Source organism: Myotis lucifugus, unplaced genomic scaffold (genome assembly GCF_000147115.1).
Source record: "Myotis lucifugus unplaced genomic scaffold, Myoluc2.0 scaffold_102, whole genome shotgun sequence".
NCBI lineage: Eukaryota > Metazoa > Chordata > Mammalia > Chiroptera > Vespertilionidae > Myotis > Myotis lucifugus.
Window position 1 is genome coordinate 3,536,082 of NW_005871150.1, and position 25,630 is coordinate 3,561,711.

The 25,630-nt window shown below is 38.7% G+C and overlaps 1 protein-coding gene across 5 annotated transcripts; it reads left to right on the top strand.

The window, feature by feature from the left end:
- The first annotated feature begins 25 nt into the window (after nucleotides 1-25).
- CFAP97 (cilia and flagella associated protein 97) lies at nucleotides 26-25,081 on the top strand. 5 transcript variants are annotated; one of them, XM_006092674.3, is made up of 5 exons: nucleotides 26-73; nucleotides 2,416-3,461; nucleotides 11,155-11,420; nucleotides 20,062-20,212; nucleotides 22,092-25,081. In XM_006092674.3, exons 2-5 carry the CDS (start codon nucleotides 2,432-2,434, stop codon nucleotides 22,217-22,219), a joined length of 1,575 nt encoding a protein of 524 aa, XP_006092736.1. In that variant the 5' UTR covers nucleotides 26-73; nucleotides 2,416-2,431; the 3' UTR covers nucleotides 22,220-25,081. The 5 variants fall into 5 exon arrangements, with proteins under 5 accessions (XP_006092736.1, XP_023612952.1, XP_023612954.1 ...); XM_006092675.3 differs by having other exon boundaries at nucleotides 47-175; XM_023757183.1 differs by lacking the exon at nucleotides 26-73 and adding an exon at nucleotides 327-695.
- Nucleotides 25,082-25,630: the final 549 nt, after the last annotated feature.

A 25,630-nucleotide genomic window follows, 5' to 3' on the forward strand; every position in this document is an offset into this window, starting at 1 on the left:
GCGACGGCGCGTGCGCACGAGCTCGGAACGTCACGGGCGCGCTCGAGAGGCGGCCTCCGGCCACGGCGCCCAGGTGAGCGGCACGCGAGCGACCCCTTCTTCCCGCGCCCGTCAGCCTCCTCTCCGTTGCGGATCCGTTTCCCCTCGGGAGCCGGGGCAGCGGCGAGCACTCGGGGTCGGTGTAGGGAAGCGCCCGGGAGGGGAGGAGGCGCCCGGCTAAGCCCCTCGGGCGGCGGGCGTCACCACAGCGTCGGCGGCCGCGCCGCGCGTCTTGGGGCCGCCTGCAGCCTCCGCCGCGGTGGGCACGGCCTGTCCGCACGTCGCGTTCGGGGTGGCGTGGGAGTCGGGGTCAGCCCTGGAACCGGGCTCAGGTCACCGGCGCCCACCTCCGCGGACTTGAACCTGGACCCTGAGGCGTGAGGCCGTCCGTTACCTTCGGGCACCTCGCGGGGTCGGGCGGGAGTGCTGAACGGAGCCCCGGTTCCTGAACACGGGTGTTTGCTTGTTTTTTTCGGGCCTAGATTGTCGTGTATCCAATCGGTTACCTTTGGGCCATATTGTATATCTGACTACAGAAACCTAATGTCACAGTAACAAAATGACAGTTTGAAAAATGCCAGGATCTGATGTGTGTTTTCCTGATAACCCTTGAAAGCGTTAGTATCTCACTGCACACCGGAGGGGCTGTGCCCACGGTGAGTGTCACCTGTTTCCATGGAGCACCGCGCAGGGGGGAGGAAGGTCCGGGGACCGATCGTTTCGTTTTTACCCTTTCCCAGAGTGTCGTCAAGAGAACCGTTGCTAATTTTAAGTCCACGCCGTATTTTTATTATTTCCTAATATAAGTTGAAACCTCGTTTTGAAGTAAATATTACCTAAAGGATTGCTCAGTGGATGGGATTGTTGGATAACTTTTCCGTAAATTAAGTTAAATCCTGAGCGCTTAAATCCTTAAGATAACGGTATTGTTGGATATTATCAACCCACATTTAAACGTGACGTTTCTCAGGCGCTGGGCTATGCACCTGCTGGCATGAACTGTGACCACTTAGGGAAGCAGATGCTTAAAACTACTGGGGCCTGCATGAACCATGTCAATGAAGATAAGGGGAGGGGGAGTATGGTGGGGGTGTATGGTCAGGGGAGGAGTGGAGGGAAAGAGAGGATTGTGGGAAACAAAAGAGGTAACTTTTCTGCTTACACATCAAAGAGCAGAACCCTTGCACAATCTCTTTTTAAAATATATTTTTATTGATTTCAGAGAGGAAAGGAGAGGTAGAGAGAGAGAAACATCAATGATGAGAGAGAATCCTTGACTGGCTGCCTCTTGCACGCCCAGTACTGGAGATCAAGCCGCAACCTGGGCATGTGCTCTTGATGGGAATCAAACCCTTCAGTCCACAGGCGCCCGCTCTATCCACTGAGCCAAACCAGCTAGGGCCCACTGCACAATCTTACATTTCCTGACTCCAAACTCCTGCATTGGTTAAACAGTCTTTGAATCATATTTGTCAGATCCTACTTTAGGCACTCGGTATATAAAGATGAGCTAGCTATCAGGAGTTCCCAGTCTGGTAAGGAGACAGAAAGGCAGGGAATTGTTAGCTATGAAAAACAGGGATTTCAAAGTAGTATTTAATCATTTGACTTTGGGATTTAGACCTGGTTCATATAATCATAGGGTCGGGAAACAGCATATGCTCCTAATGCATGAATTCCCTACAGCATCCCACTAGTCACTCCTTGCTCCTAATCTTAGAAAGTAGCCCAGTCCATTTTTGAGCAGTCCTAACGTTAAACTCAGAACGGCTTTCTCATGCACTCCATCTGTTGATGCAAGTTCTACCTCTGGAGCTACAAGTAACAGCTCTAAAATCTTTTTCCATATCAGTCCTAAGTATCTGAATACATTCTTTGTCATTACTTTTGCTAGATATGGCCCTGTTCTATAAACCCTTAATCATGATTCACATTTTAGACTCTTCGCCATAGCACTCAGAACCAACTGCTTCATTGAAGCAGCTCAGGGGTGTGCTATGAAACCATTTGCTTTTAAAATTGAAGAAACTTACAAAATAATTTTTAATTTCAAAGGTATTCTTAACCATGTATCAAAGTGAGAAAGGAAAAAACAACCACATTCTTTTATTTCGCCCTTGACTTTTTGTAATACAGGGTGAATTATCTTACAAAAAAGTAGTAACCTATTTTTCAGATCATTGGCACAACTTGGAATTATTCCTATAGCCCCATTATAATTTCGCTGGGTTATTTTTTGGTGTGTTTTTTGGGGTCATGTTTCTCTTGATATGTTACCCAAACTTCTCAGTTTGGAAAAACTATAAATTACTAAGTAAAAATAAAAAATATTTCAAAATTGCTCTTTAGTCTGATGGTTACATTTTTCTTTTTTAGATATATATTTGCTATTATGGATCGTTTCAGAGATATATCAGAAGATGAAGTGGACCATTCTTTCTTTGACAGTGACTTTGAAGAAGCAAAGAAAAGTGAAAGTAACTCAGTTTTTGGCAAGCAAAATGATTGCCCTAAAGAGAGAATAGACAAAGATACAGTAAATGTAAACTCGAAATTTGGAATGCAGAGAAAAGAAAATGATCTTGCTGAGAAAGGAAATGAAAGAAAAGAGAAAAGTCCTTCAGAAGAACACCCTATAGAAAATGATAATGCACAAACCAGAAATTCTTTATCATTGACAACTTCTTCAAGATCAGAAAAACTGTGTGATGCTACAATAGGACATAAAATACACTTGACCATTCCAAATAGAATTCCCAAAATGGTAAAAGAAGGTGAAAATGATTATTATACAGATGGAGAGGAAAGCAGTGATGATGGGAAAAAACATTATGTCCGGTCCAAGTCAGCTAAACCATCTAGTAATATCAAAAAAGGCATAAGTAAAAAGTATTCCAAAAGTAGTTCCTCTTCCTCTTTGTCCTCCTCATCTTCAAGTTCAGATACAGATTGTTCAACTGCAGAGTCTGATAATTGTACACCTGAATCATCTCCATCATTAAAGAAACATCTCTCTGGTATAACCCACTTGTCACCAAAACAGAAATGTAAACCAGGAAAAAAATCAGCAGGAACACAGCCTACAAGTACTAAATCAAAAGTCGGTGACTACACTGAGGAATCTGAAGACACTGTGACAGATGTCACTCCTTTATCGACGCCAGACATCAGCCCTGTTCAGTCTTTTGAACTGGGCACATCAAACCATCAAAAAGTAAAAGTTAAAAGACAAGAAAATGTGAGTCAAGAAGTGTATGGAAATGTTGAGGATTTTAAAAATAATTTGAAATCAGCCAAAAAAGGGAAAGAAAAACATGGAGTAGATCTCACCTCGAAGTCTTCAGTGTTAGATTCCAATTTAGACCGTAGACATAAACAAAAAGCCATACATGACACAATGGATCTGAATCAACTCTTGAAAGGTAATTTTTCTTTTTCAAAACTACATATTGAATTTAATCATTAAACTTAAAGGTATATTGAGCTTAAGTATTAAATGCTATGAATTTGCATTGATTTTTCTAGTAGGTATGTTTTTGTGGTAATTGATATTATAACTTTATTAAATATTCCATTTTTCCACAAAAATAAGTTTATTTTCCCACATATAACTAAACTGCAAGCATGCAAGATGGAGATATGTACATGGTTATGCCTTTTCTGCATTGATTTCTCAGTACACTTTATCACTTTCAACTACTACTATATAGGTTTTCCTAGGCCTATTTGTTCTTAACCTGATTTCTTCACAGCCTTTTCCACTTCCTTGGAAGATAAATTCACTTAATGTAAGGAAGACAATAGTGATAATGCTTAACACATTTAATAATTATGAGCATGAGATGTGATCCTGTCAGAACAGTTGAGGTAGGAACACAGCACACTCTACATCTCAATTTAAACATTTTCACTTAAAACAGTTTGTTGATTCAGATAGTGAATTTTGAGTAAAAAATTTTGCAAGCCGTTAGAGCAAACATTGGGTGAGAGTTTAGATAGTGAGGGATGCCTCTAGTTAACAGTGTTAATGTTATTTATTGGTTTAAAATAACTTTTGTTAACAAGTTTAATAAGTTTGTAAATTTGAACTATGAAATAATAAGCATGTGAAACAAAGGTTAATGAAAGAATATAAAATCAGGTGTCCCAATTATGGGCCATGAAATATGAAACAGTGTTGAATTTGGGCACTTATGTAGTGAGGTGAAGAAAATTCTGGAAGTGGAATAAAAATTTTAGGCTTCTGAGTGTCATTCACTTGACCCTAGACCAGCAGTAACTATTCTGTGCCCCAGTCTTTTCATTTGTAAGATGAGGTGTTAATATAGGTTGCTAAAGCCTATTCTAAATTGAGATTTCTGTGGTTCTGTGAAAAATATTAGAAGGGAAGCCCTAGATGATGTGGCTCAGTGGATAGAGTGTCGGCCCTAGCGTCAGCCTGCAACTGAAGGGTTGAGGCTTTGATTCCAGTTAAGGGCACATACCTCGGTTGCAGGCTCAATCCCTGGCCCTGGTTGGGGCGTGTGTGGGTGGCAACCAATTGATCACATCGATGTTTCTCTCTGTCTCTTCCCCTCCCTTCCACTTTCTAAAAATCAATGGAAAAATATCCTTGGGTGAGGATTAACAAAAAATGGAACAAACACAAGCATATATATATATATATATATATATATATATATGTATATGTATATGTATATGTATATGTATATGTATATGTATATATATATGTATGTATATGTATGTATATATGTATGTATATGTATGTGTATATATATATATATGTATATATATATATGGAAGTTCAGTGTAGACTAACATTATTAGACATCTAACATGAAAGTAAACCTTGAAAGAATTTATTAGAATTTCTGAATATTTAGCCTCTTAAGTCAATTTGGTGGCTGATTTGGGAGACTTCCCACCCCCTGCCCCAAGCCTGCCTTTGCTAGGTACATAGCAAAAAAGGGTATGGTTGGAATTAGTTCTTTGACCTTGAGCTGTAAATCCCTGAGTAGGCAGAAAGAGCATTAAAAGGTAGAGTAGTAGAGTATGTAGAAGTTTAGGCATTGGGTTATGGCATGAATCTCACATATTTAAAGAACAGTGAAGAAGTTGGCATGACTAGATTGGAAGGTATGTTTCAAATACTTGGTATAGGTAAAATTAGGTCAGTTTAGGAAGAATCTGTAGGGCAAAATAGAGACAATTTAGAAATGCTCCACAAATTTTACTGCATAGATTCTGTATGAAATAGATATGTATCCTGGGAAGAAAAATTATTGTAAGAGAAAGAAATGGGATTAAGGAAGCATTGAACAAAGAAACTGGTTAAACTTACTGCTAAACTGATAACAACATAGGAGGGAATGAAGCAAACTGCCTTATTTAAGAGGAAGATACTGACCCTGTTGTACTCGATAAGGAAGAGGATGCCCATACAGTAGTCCCCTCTCATCCTCAGGGAATACATTCCAAGACACCATGTGGATGCCTGAAATGGGATTGTACTGAACCCTATATATACTATGTTATTTCCCTATATGTACATACCTGTGATAAAGTTAATACACACATTAGGCATAGTATTAGATTAACAACAACAATAATAAAATAGAACATATACATTGATAAAAAGTAATGTGAATGGCTTGAGGGTCATTATTAAGTAAAATAAGGGTTACTTGAACACAAGCACGGCACCACTGCCACAGTTGATCTGATAACCCAGACAGCTAATAAGTGACTAAGGGTGGGTGGTGGATACAGCATGGATATGCTGGACAGAGGGGTGGTTCACATCCCAGGTGGGACAGCATGAGGTGTCATTGTGCTACTCAGAATGGCACACAATATAAAACTTACGAATAGTTTATTTCTGGAATTTTCCATTTAATATTTTTGAGCCACAGTTTTCCACAGATAACTGAAACCAAAGAAAGCAAAACTGTGGGTGGTTCTGTACTGCGATTAGCTACTAGCACATCCTCCCTGGCAACATGTTTTGTCCCTTTACTGGCAGGCTGCAGTGAACAGGATTCTAGTAGGTGAGGAGGAAATCTCAGATGTCCTCACACACTACCAAGTGTTACCAAACATTTGAGAAAATCTAAAATCAAGAGAAGCACCAGACTCACAGTTGAAGAACATAATACTTGAAGCAGAGTTAAAAGTGAAGCTTGGTGAATTTAGAGTGGCAAGGACAAAACTCTCTTCACTAATAATACTGACGTGATTTGCTTTTTATACTCTTCTGTTACATGTGTATAGTGGAGTTTAGCACTAAAAGGGACAAAGAGTGTTTGACATTAATAAACTGACCAAATAAACCAAAAAGATTTAAGAGCCATTAATATGCAATGTGTGATAAAAGCAAAACAGAACCCAATGATGAAATTGACAAAACCATAATCATTATGAAAGATTAATAGAGCAATTAGACACCCCTCCCCCACCCCCCCCCAAAAAAGTAAACTGCCTGCTTGTGGACTATACTTGGTCCACAGGTATTTTGTCTATCATACATTTTTTTTAAAGTGGTGGCATATCAGTGGATATTCCTATATAATGAATTACCCCAATGCTTAGAGACTTAAAGGCAGGGGACTAGAATCATCTGAGAGCTCTTCACTCACATGTTAGGTGTTGGTTTGGGATGATGTGAACAGGACTGCTGAGCAGAGGGCCCACGTGTGCCCTCTGTGTTGCTTGGCTTCCTCACAGATGGCAGCATTAGGGTGGTTGGACTTCTCACATGGTGGCTCAGATCTCCAAGTTCAGTGTTCCGGGAAACAAGATGGAAACCTCATCGCCTTTTATGACCTAGCCTCAGAAGTCACATAGCTTCATTTCTTCCATATTCTATTGATGTAAATGGTAATGGACCTTCCCAAATTTGAGAGGAAGAGCATAGACCCTCCCTCTTAAGAATGTCAAATACCTTATGGACATGTTTTAAAACCACCTCTTCAGTCCATCCTCTGTCCACATAATTTTTACCTACTTCTCCCAAATGCAAAAATACATTTCTCCTTTCGAAAGATTCCCCCAGCCTCGAAATCCAGGGTCTAAAACAGGTCCAAGTGCAGCGCAGTCTGCTCAGACGTGGTTCCTCAGTTTCCTGTACCTCTGAGTTCTTTGAGAATCTTCTGCCAGGAAGAAGTAGAAAGGAAAAGTATATTTTGAATCCCATAAGTTCTGGCTCTTTTATATTCTCTCTAAATTTTGCTTGTAAACTGACCGGTTCGTTTTTTAGTCTATCTCTCTATCTTCTAATTATTGTGGATAAAATAAATCACTGATACTTTCAACATTCTGTGTGGAGATCTGCTTAGCCCAGTCCACCAATGGCAGTAGGTACCTAGTCAAATAGCCAACAGTATTTCTAAAATTCTACCATTTCATCCACTTCATCAGCAATCCCTTCTAGGCCCTTCCAGCTCTACTTGTCACCTGGTCTCAGCCAGTGCCCTCTAATGTAGATTTTTGTTAGAGTAGTACCCCAGTTCCTGGTACCAAATTTTGTATTAGTTACTGCTGCTCTGATAACAAATCACAAAACTTAGATGTATAAAGCAGCAACCTAGGATGACTCAAAGACTAGGATCATAGTGGCTCTCTATGTGGTTTGATTGCCTCACAGCCTGGCAGCTGAGCTCAGGGCAGTCAGACATATAGGGTGGCTCAGGTCCCAAGGACAAATATTCCAAGGAGCAGGGTGGGGTTGGGGGGTGGGGGCTGCATCTCCTAAGACACACTTAGGCTGTATCATATTGGTCTACATAGTCACAAGCCTGCCAGATTCAGAGGACTGGGACTTGGAAAATGTCACCTAATTTATCACCTGACAACTTGTTCACAAAGAAGACAAAGAAATTTAGTAAATTTTATTATTATTTCTCGAAATGTGACCTGTCAATTTATAAGTTTGGATTTTTTTTAAAAAAAAGCTTATAAAAAATCACTTTAAAAAGAAAATACCATTTTTTTATAGGGATCATGAATATGCCTACAGGACAGTTCTTTTTTTAAGAGCTATTATATGAATAAGGTCTTAATATGGCTTGAGATAAAATTTTCAGTGGTAACGTTACACAAAGTTTTTAAATGCTGTCTGTATCTCAGCTTAGTTGAAAGTAAAGGTGATACTTCTAGTAAATGAAATTACATAATTTAAGAAAAGGCTCTAGTGATGATGGACACGTATTGAAATACTGTAACAAGTTTGAACAAAACTTTTATTGAAGCCCTAGCCAGGTTTCCCAATGGTTAGAGTATTGGCCTGCAGACAGAAGGATTGCGGGTTTGAGTCCCAGTCAAGGGCACATATCTCGGTTGCAGGCTCCAAACCGGGAGCGTGCAGGAGGCAACCGATCTATGTCTTTCTCTCACATCCATGTTTCTCTCTCATCAATGTTTCTCTCTCTTCCTCTCCTTTTCTTTCCTCCCTTCCACTCTCTAAACACATCAGTGGAAAAATACCCTGGGATGAGGATTTTTTAAAAATTGTTTCATTGAAGAAAATTAGAGAAAAACAATGTTTCATAAATATGTGAATTTAAATATGTATATATTTATATAAATATTTGTATCCCTGTATAAATATTTCTCTTTTCTGTGTCCAGCGCAGCTAGAGAGCGGTCCGGTTCCTGAGTAGGAGCGTCTGGGGATTGAGGAAATGAAAGAAAGAGACAGACACAGAGATAGAAGGAAAAAGCTGGGGACGGGTGGGGCAGCTGTCCTCTGACGGAGAGACAGTGACCCGGAGTAGATATAGTGCGTTTATTTTATACAGCAAAATACCAGGAGGTTTTACTTAAAGCCCAAGACAAAGGAGATTATGTGCATCCTTGTGGCTTCTTTGTAATTGTCACTTCCCGGTGTGCCCAGATAATGGTGATTGTTCCTGGTGCTTGGCTGGATTTAGATAATGAAACCCACCCCCTGGCACCTGAGCTGAAGGTCAGGCTGACAACACACCTGCCTCTGGCAAGGTATGTTTCCAGGGCATGGCTCTAATGGGCACCGTTGGATTCAGATGACAATCAGCTCAGGGGCCTTTCCCAGGCGCTCTCTACATCCTTGAAAGTTTATTCAAGTTAAAAAAAAAAAAAATTAGATCTTCATCGGAAAAACCAATGGAGCATATAAGGGGTGGACAAAAGTAGGTCTACAGTTGTGAGTACATGAGATAGTTTATTCTGGTATTATCACTTATTAATTGTATTATACTGTAAACCCACCCCTATATTTAAATTTGCTTCATACTTGAGCATTTAGCCACTTTAGAAAAACATAATAGTGATACCTGGATTCAGTATATAAGTACTCCATCCATATACTTTTCCATCAGAGTTAGAATGCTAATTTTTAAAGTGAATTAGGTTAAGTGTCCTTTATATAATTAATTTATTTATAGCTATTGCCTTATTTTACTTTTTAAAACTTTTTAAAAATGCCATTAGGAAAAAGGTATACTTTTAATTTTGTTTAGAATTTAATTTTAAAGGCTTTCATTTATGGCTAAATTAATATAGAAACCTTATTAAATTCTACAAAATGGGCATTTCTTAGAAGCAAGATAATTATGTTCAGCCCTTCTATATCTTTCTAAATGTGTTCTCATTCAGGTTTTGTCATTTGGTTTTCAACAAATTACCAACCATTAATTTCATCATTTTATATCAGGAAATCACTGTTAATAAAATTTATTTTAAGTTTCTGTAATCTTTGATTGTCTATGGTTAAATATAGGGAGCTAGACATACAGTTTTTGTGACCTTGCTCAAATGTTTTAAATTTTCTGTACCAGTCACATTTTTAGATGAGGGTTAAAAATGCCTCTTCCTCTTATAGTACAAAACGCTAAGACAGTAAAAGAGTTAACAGAGGTACTCAAGTAAAAACAAGTAACGCTTACTTTAAAAAAATATTGTAAAAAACATAATAAATGTGCCAGTATATTACTAATCTGATATAATGTAGTCATTTTAGTACTGACTTAAACTGAAACATTTAGCAAGCTTAATAGTTTTAGAAACTTTTATGTGATAATCAGTATGCAAAATATTTTTCTTGGTTACAAACTTTTTATACAATACTAGAGGCCCGGTGCACAAAATTTGTGCACAGAAGGGGGGTGTCCCTCAGCCCTGCCTGCACCCTCTCCAATCTGGGACCCCTTGCATATCCCCCTGCTGGCAGTTGGATATCCCTCTCACAATCCAGGACTGCTGGCTCCTAACCGCTCGCCTGCCTGCCTATTGCCCCTAACCGCTTCTGGCTGCCAGCCTGATCGCTCCCTAACTGCTCCCCTGCTGGCCCGATCACCCCCAGCTCCCCTCCCGTGCCAGCCCGATTGCCCCCAACTGCCTTCCCCTGCTGGCCTGGTCGCCCCCAACTGCCCTCCCCTGCCGGCCTGTTTGCCCCCAACTGCCCTCCCCTGTCGGCCATCTTGTGGTGGCCATCTTGTGACAACATCACATGAGTGCGTCGTGTGACGCCATCTAGGCTTTTATTATATAGGATATTGATGTTGGCTTATGTTTAATCAGGATGAAATGTTTGACTTCTACAGAAGTATTTGTTTTAATGCCAATACAAAATACTGTAGTAAAATATTTTCAGATTAAGTGGAAAGTTTCAGAATATTCTGCATTTGTTTTTGCCATTTTCTACCCATTGTTTTCACCAGTCATTGCTGAGGACACTTTATTTTTGAAGTATGCCTTCCACCTAACAAAAACTGTCTAAGTATTATATTGGTACACTCAACAGAGGTTTCCAACCTTCCTAATTATTAAGCTTCCTTGGGGAAACATAGGATGAACCTGACAGGGGCATTTTCCATATATTATACCTACCTTAAAACCAGCACCATGTACATTTCTTATTGTTTGGTATATAGCTTTTATTCCCAAAGAACTCAGTAAGCATAAAATGCTAAGCTGCCTCTGGATTTTTTTCTACACAATTGTAGTGTGATGTCAGTAACATTATTTCATCTATATCTTTTCATGAATAAATGTAGTTTTAATTTTAAGAATTAAAGCAGATACCATCATATTTCATGCTACTTTCTTTAGCCATTTTTCCTTCTATTGTTCATTTCTGTAGCTTTTCTGGAATTGGATAAAAAGAGACCAGAGAAACATCACTTAGATCAGCCTTCAGCAGCACCTAGGAGAAACTACTCTTTCACAAGAGAGGAGGTGAGACAGATTGATCGGGAAAATCAGAGGCTTTTGAAAGAACTGTCAAGACAGGCTGAAAAACCAGGAAGCAAAAATATGATTCCTAGAAGATATAGTCATCCCCCTAAGTTATATCACAGTGCTGTCAACAGACAGAAAGAACAACAAAGGATTGAAAGAGAAAATTTGGTAAGTAAAAAATTTTTTAGTCATCAAGGAAATGCATTTGTATTGATTTTTTAAACCCAACTTACCGGAAACCCAAAGACAGCCCAATATTTAAACTTAATTATATAAAAATAGATTTAGATGTGTTTGGCATGAAATACATGATGAACTATGAGCCTGTAAGGTACAATGTGTAGCTTTTTTTCAGCAACCCATATTTTAAGGGAACCTTAAATGAAAATACTGAAACCTCCATTAACTATTTGACTAGATCTGTTAAATCACTACAGTAGTACAGGAAATGATGTCCAAGGGTCATCCTATATAATAAAAGCGTAGTATGCAAATTGTCCTCTTGACCAGGAGGTGGTTCGGGAATTTGACCAGGAGGCAGGGCTGGCCGGAGGAAGGGAGGGAGGCCCCGGCCAGTGGTGGCAGCAGTGGCAGCAGCAGGCGGCCGGGGGAGGGGAGAGGAGGGAGCGGCAGCCGGCAGCTGCTAGGAACCGTACCAGTACACAAATTTCATGCACTGGGCCTCTAGAATGTATATATCATCTATGAAGTATTCAGTCACTAGCTTAATCTATTTCACTTTACTGTATCCGTGAAAGCTAACACAATTTATATATCACTTATCTAGAATCCTATCTAATAATTGACAAACATGGTAATTGACCGTACCTTCACTACGCCTCCCATTGGCTAACCAGTGAGATATGCAAATTAACCGCCATCTTTGTTGGCGGTTAATTTGCATACGTAGGCGCAAAGTGGCGGAGTGAAGACTGAAGGCGGCTCTGGCCGGAGCAGCGAGGGCTTGAAGGCGGCTCCGGCCGGAGCAGCGAGGGCTTGAAGGCGGCTCCGGCCGGAGCAGCAAAGACTGAAGGCGGCTCCGGCCGGAGCAGCAAAGACTGAAGGCGGCTCCGGCCGGAGCGAAGGCCTGGGTCCCGGGTGCCAGAGGAAAACTGGTGCTGGCAGCCAGGGGAAGGGAAGGCCTATTGCACAATTCTTTTTGTGCAACAGGCCTCTAGTAATCTTCTTCTATAATAATAAAAGCATAATATGCAAATCAACCGAACAACTGAACAGCAGAATGACCGTCCAAACGACCTTCCAGAGACCACACTATGACACGCACTGGTGCCAGGCCAGCCAAGGCAGGTGCGATGTGATTGGTTGGGGAACCCCATCATCTCCCCACGATTGCCCCTCAGAGGGAGGCCCAGGTCAGCGGGCATTCAGTGGGGTGGGGGGCTCCACGATCACCCCACAGAGGGAGACCCAGGCCACCCTGCTGACAGCGCTGCGGCAGGTGGGTGGGGCCTCCCTCTGTGGGGTGATTGATCCGGGGGCCCCGCGATCGATCGCCCCACAGAGGGAGGCCCAGGCCAGCGGCGCTGTGGCAGGTGTGAATGGCTGGCCATTAATTGCCCCGTAAGCAATCGCACCCAACGCTTGTCACCCATAGAGGGAGGCAATCGGTGGCGGGGGTGGGGGGTAGCATCGCACAGATGTCAAGCAGTGGCAGCAGCGGGGGCGGGGCCAGCTGCCGGCAGCCAGGAGAAGGAAAGCCCTGATAGGCCCTGATTGCTGGCCAGGTCTAGGGACCCTACCCGAGGGGTCCCGGATTGCAAGAGGGCGCAGGCCAGGCTAAGGGGCACACCCCCTGCCTCTGTGCACAAATTCTGTGCACCAGCCCTCTAGTTTTAAAGAATATATATGTTCTCAAAGAGGTCAAATTTTGTGGTCTGCTACTTGAATGTATGAAAGGCATTATCGTTAAAAAATATAGTTACACTTTGATGTTCTAAGAAATATATGTGGGGACTGTTGAAAATCTTCTCATTAAAAACTCATAGCATATGATTTTTTCTTTTTTTATGATTTTTTTCTTTATTCATTAAGGCATTACAAATGTGTCCTTATTCCCCCATTTTCCCTCCACCCCCCCAGTCCTGCCCTCACCCTCAATTATTTTCTTTATGAAATTCAGTTCATAATAATTGCTGCTATTTACTGAGCTCTTACTAAATGCCAGGCATTGTTCTTTTTTTTAATATATTTTTATTGATTTCAGAGAGAAAGGGAGAGAGAGACAGAAACAATGATGGGAGAGAATCATTGATCGGCTCCCTCCTGCATGCCCCACACAGGGCATGTGCCCTGACCAGAATCAAACTGTGACCTCGTGGTTCATAGGTCAATGCTCAAATACTGAGAAACACCAGCCGGGCCAGACATTGTTCTTAGTATCTTCCAAATATTAGCTTATTGAATCCTGACAATAATTCTTTCAGGTAGATACTGTTTTTATCCACATCTTACAGTTAAATAACTGAGACTTAGAGGTGTTAAATATGAGCCCAAGGACACAGAGTGAGTGATTTAGCCAAGATTCTAAACCCAGATAGTGTTTTAAACTAAAATTAAATCTTTAATGAGCACATAAATTCAAACTTAAAATAATTGATAAAGCTTTTATTAACAATTACTAAAACAGTTTCCAAAATTCACCCTCATATTTCATCATCAGTACAGTCCTATTTTTCTGTATACTAACCTGAAATTGTAATACTAATAGATTCTTAAATCCTTCAGGAGGGTTACTCTGCATGTAGCAAGGAGTATATAGCAACAAAGCAAGTTGAAATGAGGTTAATGGATAGTAGGTTAGGTGGTAGTTTTCTGCACATCACTGTAGCAATTTGAAGCTAATTCTGTATCTTCCAAAAACTTATCTGTTCCTTTGCATTTATCCTTCATAATGATTTATTATTTTTTCATTAAAAAATCTATTCTATATGTATATATAAGCCTAAGTGACCATTACGACCCAACAACCGGTCGACCAGTCGCTATGATGCATACTGACCACCACGGGCCAGACGCTCAGTGCAGGAGCTGCCTCCTGGTGGTCAGTGCATTCCCACACCCGACTTCCCATGGTTCCTCCCCCTGGCTGGCCAACTTCCGGTGGTCCCTCCCGCCAGCCAGCCAACCCCGATGGCCCCAATTGGGCTGGCCAGTGGGGGGAGGGGCCATGGGAGTTTGGCCTCTGGCCCTGATCAGGACTGGGCGAGATGGCCCCAATCGGCTCCAATTGCCGGCCAGGCTGAGGAACCCCACCCATGCACAAATTCATGCACTGGGCCTCTGTTATAAGAAAAGGAGACATATTGCTCTAGCCGGTTTGGCTCAATGGATAGAGCGTCAGCCTGCAGACTGAAGGGTCCCAGGTTCCGTTCCAGTCAGGGGCATGTACCTTGGTTGTGGTGCATCCCCTAATTGGGATGTGCAGGAGGCAGCTGATCGATGTTTCTCTCTCATCAATGTTTCTGACTATCCCTCTCCCTTCCTCACTGTAAAAAATCAATAAAATATATATTTAAAAAATAAATAAATAAAAATAAAATAAATGAAATAAAAAGTATTAGTTATAATCCCTATGTGTTGGATGTTATTAAATATTTCTCTTTGTCTCCCTGCCCTTACCATTGGTAAATATGACTAATGAAAAAATTTTTAAAAAAAGAAAAGGAGACATATGTAATACTTTAACAATAAAGGAATTTAAATTACAAAACAACAATATTCTCTAAAACAAAATTTAAAAATATCTATTATAAGTTTTTATTGGAATTAATGTTAAATTTACATTTTAATTGCAGAGTGTTGACATTCTTAAAGTATTACCTTCCTATACAGAAATATGGTATGTCTTCCCATTTATTCGATGCACAGGATGATGCTCCAACCAACTGAGCCACACAGTCCAGGGCTAAGCTGTTATACTTTTAAATCTGCTTGGTAGGCTGTTCATGGTCAAAACACATGTACATGCACATTTTTATAGTTATATCTGTGTCAGATATACTGCACAAGCAGCATCCATTACTTTATCATTTTTATGATTTGTATTCCTTCATTTGCTCTCATCTTGTGATGGAGATCATCAGTTCATATGGCTGACAGGCATGATGACTAAAGCAGTTCTGTTCCAGGACTCTTACTTTCACTTGTTAGCAATCCAGAAGCTACCAGTATTTAGACTAATACAATTCAAGACAAAGAAGTACCACTGTGCAGAGAAGGTAGAAAAAGAGAAGGAAAATATGGTATACAATTGAGTCCTGAGCTTTAGAGTTAAAAGCATGCTATTAATCTGTCTTTCTGTTGAATTTTGATTTCTTATTTGTTTATCACTATCTCCCCCCCTCATTACCAACGGAAATAAAGAAAAAGTAAATTTATCCAGTAGAGGGCGTGCTTGCTATATACTCAATTATATTAGAACTTTATTATTTCCAAAAAGGGGACTCGTTTTTTAATTCATGAACTTTGAAATATTCTTGTTAAGCCGCATCTTCTTATCTTTATTTGAATATGGTATAAATTGATGATTTTAATGAAAGAGCAGAGAAGAGGGGAGTTATTAAGGTACTTTATAGTTTCACTTTACCCTCTGATAGAAATTAGATTATTTCATTCTTTTAGATGTATGTCAGTTTCCTGAGCTGTGAAAGAAGTGGCGGGGGGGGGGAGGGGGGTAATTGAAGCAAGATGAGGGAAGAAGTAATATTCCTGGTGGAATGAATCAGAATTAGAGCCTAGAGCTCAAATGAAGTTAATTTATTTTAATTTTAAATCCAGAGAAATAGAAGTAGACAATAAAGTAGACCATAATGTTTCCACTCGGGAGTTCTTGTGTTAAAATAAAAGTAGTGCATGGATAAATTTAGAAATTCAGACTGTTCTTAAAAACATTAAATGGCCTCACCGGTTTGGCTCAGTGGATAGAGTATCGGCCTGTGGACTGAAGGGTCCCTGGTTCGATTCCGGTCAAGGGCACATGCCTGGGTTGCAGGCTCAATCCCCAGTGGGGGATGTGCAGGAGGCAGCCGATCAATGATTCTCTCATCATTGATGTTTCTATCTCTCTCACTCCCTCTCCCTTCCTCTCTTAAATCAATAATAAAAAAAAAAAATTAAATGGCCTCACCGGTTTGGCTCAGTGGATAGAGTATCGGCCTGTGGACTGAAGGGTCCCTGGTTCGATTCCGGTCAAGGGCACATGCCTGGGTTGCGGGCACATCCCCAGTGGGGGGATGTGCAGGAGGCAGCCGATCAATGATTCTCTCATCATTGATGTTTCTATCTCTCTCACTCCCTCTCCCTTCCTCTCTTAAATCAATAATAAAAAAAAAAATTAAGTAAAAAATAAAATCCTTTTTCTTTTGTTCTTTGTCTGCTCTAGTCTAGAGGAGTAATTTTAGACCTCTTAAATGGGGAAACTGTTAAAGGGAGAGTGGTACATTGTCACAAAGTGAAGATTTATAGCACACTCATATCTAGTATGAGTGTTGATTAGTTGAATAATCAGTACCTTTGTTCTAAGATCTTAAAATCATAGTTCACTCAGTCTGGCTTTCCTTATTCTCTGCTTTGTTGACTGTTGTCTCCTCCCATAAGAGAAATAAACCTAATGATAACTAAGTATGACTCTATCTGTAGAAAATAGGGGAATGGTCCTGATTTTTCCTGACTGTAGGATACTTGTTACTCCCTAATGTCCTTCAGGGTCTTTGCTTTATCACTTTAGAAACAATAAAGCAACTCTTCTCTACAGAAATCATTAACACATTATTTATTCATTAATTTGTTTTAACCTTTCTGCCTCTGAAGACAGCATTCAGGCTAAGTTATTTTTCTTTCCAAAAAGAATAATGTTTCCAAGATTTAAAAAAATATATATTTAGACAAACTATTTTGGGATTCATAATTAAAATCTGATTTCAGTAGCATTTCTAAGATTTTGTATACCATAAACTGGAACATAAGTAACCATTCTTATCATTTTTCAATTTATAAGTTCTTACTCTATGCCAGGAACTATTCTGAGCACTTCATACCCATTGTCTCACTTATTACTCCAAATTGCTTGAGGTTTATTTCATTGTTAATATCCCTATTAAGTCATTTGACCAATGTCACATAATCAGTGGCAGAGCCAGGATTTAAATACAGGTCTTTCTGACTAAGTAACTTACATTTTATTAATCACTCTATTACAAGTGTTAGAACATTTTGAATTATTTTTAAGTTTTACCCAGGAGTTGTAAATTGATGACTAGACTGAAACGTATGTATACTTTTGATTTTAGGGTTTATACTGTAATCAATACTTCATAGTTTTTATATTGTTTCCACAAGCAAGACCTATCTGAAAGCATTTCTTTAATTTTTGTTAGCTTGTTAAGTTATAACACACGGACTAATACATGGTGTGGGTTCCATATGATTTGGATAGCTGAGCCAAATCATGTTTCTTATATCCCCAGGTTTCTGCATGTAAACTTGATAAGCGACATCTCAGGACTACAGAATGGGTTTACTTTTTGCCTTATTGACAAATTATTTCAGAATTGATTTTGATGATATAAAAAGAAAAATGCGCATCTAACCAAAAGAGTAAATTTAGGAAATTAGGAGTTTAGTTAAAAAAATATTGAGACTTTCACCAGCAAAAAGATAAAATTTGTAAGTAACTGAAAATATCCAGTTTTCTGCCTATCTATTTCACTCCTTACAGCTCAGTGAGTATTTAATGGGATAATTAGATAAAACAGCAGATGTAGCTCTGCTCAGTGAAATACATTGATGATGTGATACATAGGAAGTTGCTTACTACGCTATAAATGTCTTAGACATGCAATGGTATTATCTTCCAAACTAAGTTATAAATTACATGACAAGGCAGTATTTTATATATTTTTAATATTCCTTCCAGTATCTTACATAGCTCAGAGCAGCTACAAACTATAGAGAGAGAAAATACAATCTTAGGAGGTTTTGCTACCTAAATTATACAGCTTCTCTTGTCTATGAAGAGAGAAAGCCAGTGTTATGGCAAAAAGACCATAGACTTTACAAATGGAACCATGTTTAAATCATAACTCTCAGCTCAGCAAAGAGAACCACTAACACTAGGTGGGAAAGGCTTTGGAGGAGTTGACTCTTCGAGCCTTTGAAGGCTAAAAAATGGGGAAGGGCATTCCATGCAAAAAGAATCGTTGGCAGGCTGCATTCTCTCAGTTGATCTTTCTGCTTCTTCATGTGTTCTGCACCTCTGCCATTTGTCTCCAAGCTCCATTTATTCACATAACTCCTTCTCACCCTTTTCTAATCGGCTCTTCCCCTGAATATTTTGACTTGTTCTACCACCCTCTCCCCCCTCTCTGGGATTGTTCAGGAGCACTGATGACGAAACCTGAGAATAGAGGGGTAGGGGGTGAAGATGCTAAGAACAAAACACCAAGTTGAGAAAAAGTTCTGGAAATGTGATGGTTCACAATTACATACATGTACTAAATGCCACTGAACTATGTTTAAAAATGGTTAAACAATAAATTTTATGTTATGTATATTTTACCACAATTAAAACTTAAGTTGAGGAAGAAGGAAAACATTGTGCAGAGGAAAACTTGTCCTGTGATGGAACACGAGGCTGATTTTTCAATATGAATCTTGGTGCAGAACAGCATTCTCTTTTTAGATAAAGTTCAATGTGCTACAGAGGAAGTTTAAATCAATAAAGAGAATAATAAAACAGAACCATGGATCAATCCGAATTCATTGGACTACTTAAATATTCCTTTCTCGATGATGCCCGGGAGAAGCAAACAAAAGAAACTCTTTCACCTGATTTGTGAAGAAGAAAAATAAAATTAAGAACATTATACATTAGACTCTTGCTGAATCTTATTATACTATGTTACTAGATACTGTGTTGCCTTGGCTAGTTGATTTATAACCTTTAAAAAGCTTTATATTCTATAATAGTTGTAGTTGATTTTCAGACTTCTTAACATCAAAAACTTTTCTTTTTTCAAACTAATTTTATGCAGAATCTTCAGTATATAAAACAGACAATTCAAAAAGCATTGTTGGGTCGGTAGAAATTAGGAGTGGGAGGGCCCTGCCCCTTGGCCTTTCTTCAATATCCTAGTCAGCCTGGAGTCATTACTGGAAATTTAAAGCAGGTAGAAAGCCACTGCTGGATAACCAGATAGAGGATTTATAGTAGCTTTAATAAGCTTATGGTCATTCCTGGGCTCTTAGCATTATTATTCCCATTTTGTCATTTCTATGAGAAACTCAGCTTTAATGTATTTCACCTTACAGCATCTTTTCTAAGATTGTAACCTGATCTGAAAGAGGTGTGCCTGTGATCAGTTGTTAAAATCGTAGTGGCTTTGGTTAGCTATAGGATAGGTCAAAGCCCTTAGGGTCAGCGGTTCTCAACCTGTGGGTCGAGACCCCTTTGGTGGTCGAACGACCCTTTCACAGGGGTCGCCTAAGACCATCCTGCATATCAGATATTTACATGACGATTCATAACAGTAGCAACATTACAGTTATGAAGCAGCAACGAAAATAATTTTATGGTTGGGTCACAACATGAGGAACTGTATTTAAAGGGCCAGAAGGTTGAGAACCACTGCCTTAGGTTCTCCTGAAAATATATTATTTGAAATATGTCAACAGTGATTTAGTCTTTTCTATTTAATTTCATCCATTTCAGGTTCTAAAAATAGTTTTCCTTTTGGAAAAATATTAGTATTTATATAACACTGACTTTCACATTGATTGTCTCTAAATGAAGGCTTTATTGAAGAGACTTGAAGCCGTGAAACCAACAGTTGGCATGAAACGGTCAGAACAGCTAATGGACTATCATCGCAATATGGGTTATCTCAACTCATCACCATCCTTAAGACGAGCAAGATCGACTCTCAGCCAGTATAGCTCATTAAGTAAGCATATTCACAATTATTTTGTACTTATTTGTATCTTTTTGTCTTTTTTCTTATAATAGGGTTTTATTTATTTTTATTTATTGATTGATTTTAGAGGGAGAGAGAGAGAAACATCAATTTGTTGTTTTACTTATTTATGCATTCATTGGTTGATGCTTGTGTATGCCCTGACTGGGGATCAAACCTGCAACCTTGGCATATCGGGACAATGCTCTAACTACCTGAACTACCTGGCCAGGACATGATAAATGACGACTTCTGAAATGCACTTTATGATTTTTCACTGGCATGCTTTGTTTGTGTTAGTTCACTTAATTTCAGGTTTCATTTATAGCAGGTAATGGCAGCATAGGAAGGAAACCAGGAGAAAAAAACAGTTGAAAATATCAGTAGTTTTCTTAGATAATGGAAGAGAGACTTTTTAAAAAATATATATATATTATTGATTTTTTTACAGAGAGAGGAAGGGAGAGGGATAGAGAGTTAGAGACATCGATGAGAGAGAAACATCGATCAGCTGCCTCCTGCACACTCCCCACTGGGGATGTGCCCACAACCAAGGTACATGCCCTTGACCAGAATTGAACCTGGGACCCTTGAGTCCGCAGGCCGATGCTCTATCCAGTGAGCCAAACCGGTTAGGGCGGAAGAGAGACTTTTAACTTCAATATATTTATTAAAGGAAGAAATGAATAGATGTGCTCTTTAAAAGTCGCTAAAACATTTCCCCAGCCAGTTAAGAATTATTGGTAATATCTTCAGCCCTTGTATATACTCTGTCTTCCTCACTGAATAAAACAAAAATCAACAATCTGTAGAGTTATAAGATGTAATCCTTCTTAAAGCTTTTTATATGGTCATTCACACATCTGACCAGTGGTGTGTTGCCGAGAATGTAGGCAGAATGACCAAGTGCTAGTGTCTGGGACATACAGGGGGGCCAGATATCTTTCTGTACAGAAGTCTGTGCTGTTGCTTCATATATGCATTCTAAACTGGAAAAATTAGAAGCCAGTACTAAAACAAAGTTGGAACCACTTACCATGCCAGAACTCCCCAGTGCTCATGTGAGTCTTACACAGTCCAATGACTAGTAATTCCATTCATCATTCTCTAAGCATTACTTCTTTGGTATAGTGACTAGGATGGGGTTCTGTTCCAATAACTCATGCTTAGTAAGTATTAGGTCTTGAATGTGGTACATTTTTTGTTGAATAAATGTATAATCCTACATAATAAAAGGCTAACAGGCAAATTGTCCCCTTGGCCGGGAGTTTGACCGGGGGTGGGGCCGGCTGGCCAACCACCCATGGCCCCTCCTCCCGACCGGCCCAGCCCTATTGACCCCAATCAGGGTGGGTTGGCAGGACCCCACGCATGCATGAATTTGTGCACCGGGCCTCTAATGGTTATATGGTTTTTTGCACTTGAATCATTTAAAACATTTATTTAAAACATCTATTCCCACCCAAATCTGTTGAATCAAAATCCCCTAGTGTAGTATATTTTTTAACTTCCACAGGGAACTCTGAAGTGCATTTCTGGTTGAAAATTATATTAGACTATTAAAAACATGTGAGCCCTGGCTGTGTGGCTTAGTTAGTTGAAATATCATCCCATATACCAAAGGTTGCAGGCTCAATCCCCCCCCCCCCCGCCCCAGTTGGGATTGATATAGGAGGCAAATGATCGATGATTCTCTCTCCCCTCCTTCCTCTCTCTCTAAAATTAGTAATATCCTCAGGACCAAAAAAAGAGAGAGAGTTAGGAAAGGAAAATTTAGTCTGAACTTAAAATTAGGAAAGGAAGTTTATCAGATGATGATTTATGTATTTTGTTTAATTCAAATCATTTCTTATTTTTTGTGTATTTTCAGGAGGCGCTTCCAGGACATCTAGTGCTACCAGTGGTCTCAGTTGTAAGAGTGAGGGAGCAGTTTTTGACAAATCCAGTGGCCTGTTGCTAAGACCTAAGCCCCCTAATGTTCGTACAGCTTGGTTATAAAAACTTTTTACTTTAAACATTGTTCACCCAATTCTTATTGAAATGCTCTTGTACATTACTATAATTCTCTTTGTAAACATCTCTAATAACTGTTTTAAGAATTTTAAGTTGTACAACAGCAAATTGTAATTTATTGTACTTCAATGCAAAATTGTTTTCAAAAAAGGCAATTTAATGTAAAGTCAGTGTTTCCTGTGAGGGTGTATTTATATGAGATGTATATGTATTTAATAGGTAAATGCATGTATATTGTCTTAGCATAGAGATCAGTTCAGCTCTCATGCTGATAAAACAGTTGTATTACTGCACGTTGGCACTGAGATGTTAACTATGTACATCTCATTTTATTTTTATTTTCACCTCTTATAAGCTTTAAACCATGAACATTACTCCTCAACTTGACTGGCTTTGTTTTCTGTTTGCTTTAGGACTTAAGTGGTATGATTCATAACTTAATTGTAACACTTTCTTATTAATGGAACAAATCTTGAAATTCGTTTTCATTGTTGGACCTAATTTACTGGGGCAGTCCTTATGATTCGCCAGAGGTATCTTCTACCTCTGTGTAAGTGTGCTGAGTTACACCTTAACATTTCATCAGCCATTCCAAACCATTTCAAATTGTGAGTATTAGGAAATTCCACTTAGAAGCTCCTCTTTCATGTTGTTGTACATTCAGGTAAAGTACTATTAATGATGCTGAAAAATAAGGTAGGCTTGCAAGCTACAGTCTACTTACATTGTGAATAGTTTGTCCAAGGACCAGATCATCATAAGCAAAAGCGAGTATTTTTTGAATCAGCAAAATAGCACCAGTCTCAAGAAGTAGATCTGAGTTGTATCAGAACAGTGTTTCAAATGATACTGTTAACAAGCTGTGTTACATTTAGTATTTATTATATTAAGAGAAGAGAAAAGAAAGAAATGCATTGTCTCGCAGCCTTAGAACTTACAGGTAGTGGTTTTAAGGGTTGAAAAAGAAAACTAAAATATAAGCGATAAAGGGGGGGAGAATCATATATTTATTGAGACTATTTTATGTCTGCTAATTTGCTTGTTTTGTTTCAATCTGTAGGCTCTTAAAGTATATCTCAGTCATGGTTGTGCCTGCTGTTCTAGTTATCATTGTCTTTCATTACTGGCCTCTTTAGTATGTCCTTAGAATGTTGGAAAATTTCCATATTAAATGCCAAACCTTTCTTTTTCTAATATGCATTTGTGATCTGTAACCACAATAAGAATATTTGTATTTTTCTGGGTTAACTCAAGCTCTGTAGCATGTATGCAGAAAGCCAAACTGCATTTTACTGAACATCAATTCCGAATTTCTTGGTCTTAGTTTGTGTTCATCGATTTTGTTTAAGGTAGGGCATGTGAGGCGTGGGAACAGTAGGGCTAAAGTAATTCATGTGAACACAGCCTGACTGTCAGATAGTTCTTCTTTCTTTGGGCTACAGTTCCTTCACTGTTGTTTGAAGCTCTGTTCTGGTGAACAGGTTTTTACATCATTTGGTACTGCTTTACATATAAAATTTAGCTATACTAATGCAAGGTTTTAGTTTTTAGCTTACTGTACTTCTCATGTTTGTATAACAACCTATCTTTAAGGAGAGATAAGGTAACGTTGAATTTAAAACTCGGCATTTGAACATCAGTCCAATAGTGATTAGCCAGTATTTTTTAATTGATTTTTACATTGTTAGAAAAAATATATGTCAAACCTTTTAATGTTCATAATGACAGTCTCTAGGAACATTTATATGGTCCTTGCCATATTTTAGGTACAACACATAATTTCATAGATAAAGCAGTACTTTGATTTTTAGATACTAAATTAATGCCTTTATTTGTACTGCTTTGACAGGGAGGTGCTTCTAAATGTAACTGATAACAGGGATTCAAAGTAAAAGTCAGGAAGAAAAACAATATTTGTTTTTTTAAAACAATTTATAATACTGTTGTCATGATTACTTATATATGATAAGTGTAAATAGAAGGCTAGGAATTGAAAAATGTGATATTCTTCAAGGTACTTTGAAGTTATGGTTTAAGAGGCATTTTTTATGAAGGGCTCGTAATTATACTGTATTCATTTTCAAGAACATAAAAAGTGAAGGATCACCTAGTACTACTTTATATTTGGTTCACTGGTACCTTGCTGTTTATACTTTGAAGATTTACTTCTGCAAAATTACACTAACCCAAAATCTAAATTATTAGGCAAGATTCTTATTGAGTGTTATTTTCATATCTGTCAAATGCTAAACTAATATTGCCTCTTTTCCATAAGATTCTGTGAAAGATTTTGAACAATTAAAATTATTTCCTAAGAAATATCTATTATCTTGGGCTTTCCCTACTTCCTTTTTTCACTATCCATTAAAAGCCACTTTCTTAGCTACTACTACAAATAAAATGTTCTGGTTTGCTTATAAACATAGTGTAATGCAGTTGTTTTCAACCATTAACCCAAATGTCCAAAATGCTTATCTAGACAACTTTAAAAAGAGGTCATTGTGAGGGATATGAGTGTGTGTGTCCCATCTTCAGACTCAAGTACTGCACACTGTGAAAAGTATTATGACCAATATAATGCCGAAGATACAAGTTTAATTATTATATTTTGATAATTCATAAAATGTTTAATATCTTAAATGCCAAAGTCTTTACCTATAAATGATTATATACCAGCCTAGAAAATGTGCTTAATGATAATGACTTTATTTTCATGCATAAAGGTCAGTAAGAAATTGAAAAATCAATATCCTTTAAAAATTTTTCAGTCCATTGTAATGTATTTTGGTCATGAAGAACTAGCTTGGCATAGTGAAGAAAGAAATAAAAGAAGTAAATCTGAGTTTTGATCCTGCGTCTGTCTCTCAATTGCATGGTCTTGTTCTCCCATTTGAAAAATTAGAATAACAACTTTTACGTACTGCACAAAACCAAGAATTAGTGAGAATGAAGTTGGAAGGAGGGTATTCGTTATAGAGCTTTCAGAGTTTTGCTTAAAATTCTGTTCTTGATCAATCATCTCTTTAAACCACATTATCAAATTTGTTCTGTAAAATTGTTACAATGCTACATTGGGCACACTGTTCTAGATTGACTGCAAGGCCAAACTAGTCCCATTTCACTCTTACTGCTAGGGTATCACCCTCTGGGGTCCCAATCCAAAACAAGTTTATCAGGGCTCCCCTTCCTTGGCAGGCCGAGGGTTCGTTCTTGTCCCTTTCTCCCCAAGAGGCTTTCAGACTCTAGTCCAGTGATGGCGAACCTATGACACGCGTGTCAGAAGTGACACGCGAACTCATTTTTTTTGGTTGATTTTTCTTTGTTAAATAGCATTTAAATATATAAAATAAAGATAAAAAATATGTCTTTGTTTTACTATGGTTGCAAAGATCAAAA

Coding starts and splice junctions, on each gene's coding strand:
- CFAP97 (XM_006092674.3), top strand. CDS start 2,432: ATGGATCGTTTCAGAGATATATCAGAAGATGAAGTGGACCATTCTTTC. Junction 11,421..20,061: donor GGATTGAAAGAGAAAATTTG/GTAAGTAAAAAA, acceptor CTCTAAATGAAG/GCTTTATTGAAGAGACTTGA. Junction 20,213..22,091: donor CAGCCAGTATAGCTCATTAA/GTAAGCATATTC, acceptor GTGTATTTTCAG/GAGGCGCTTCCAGGACATCT.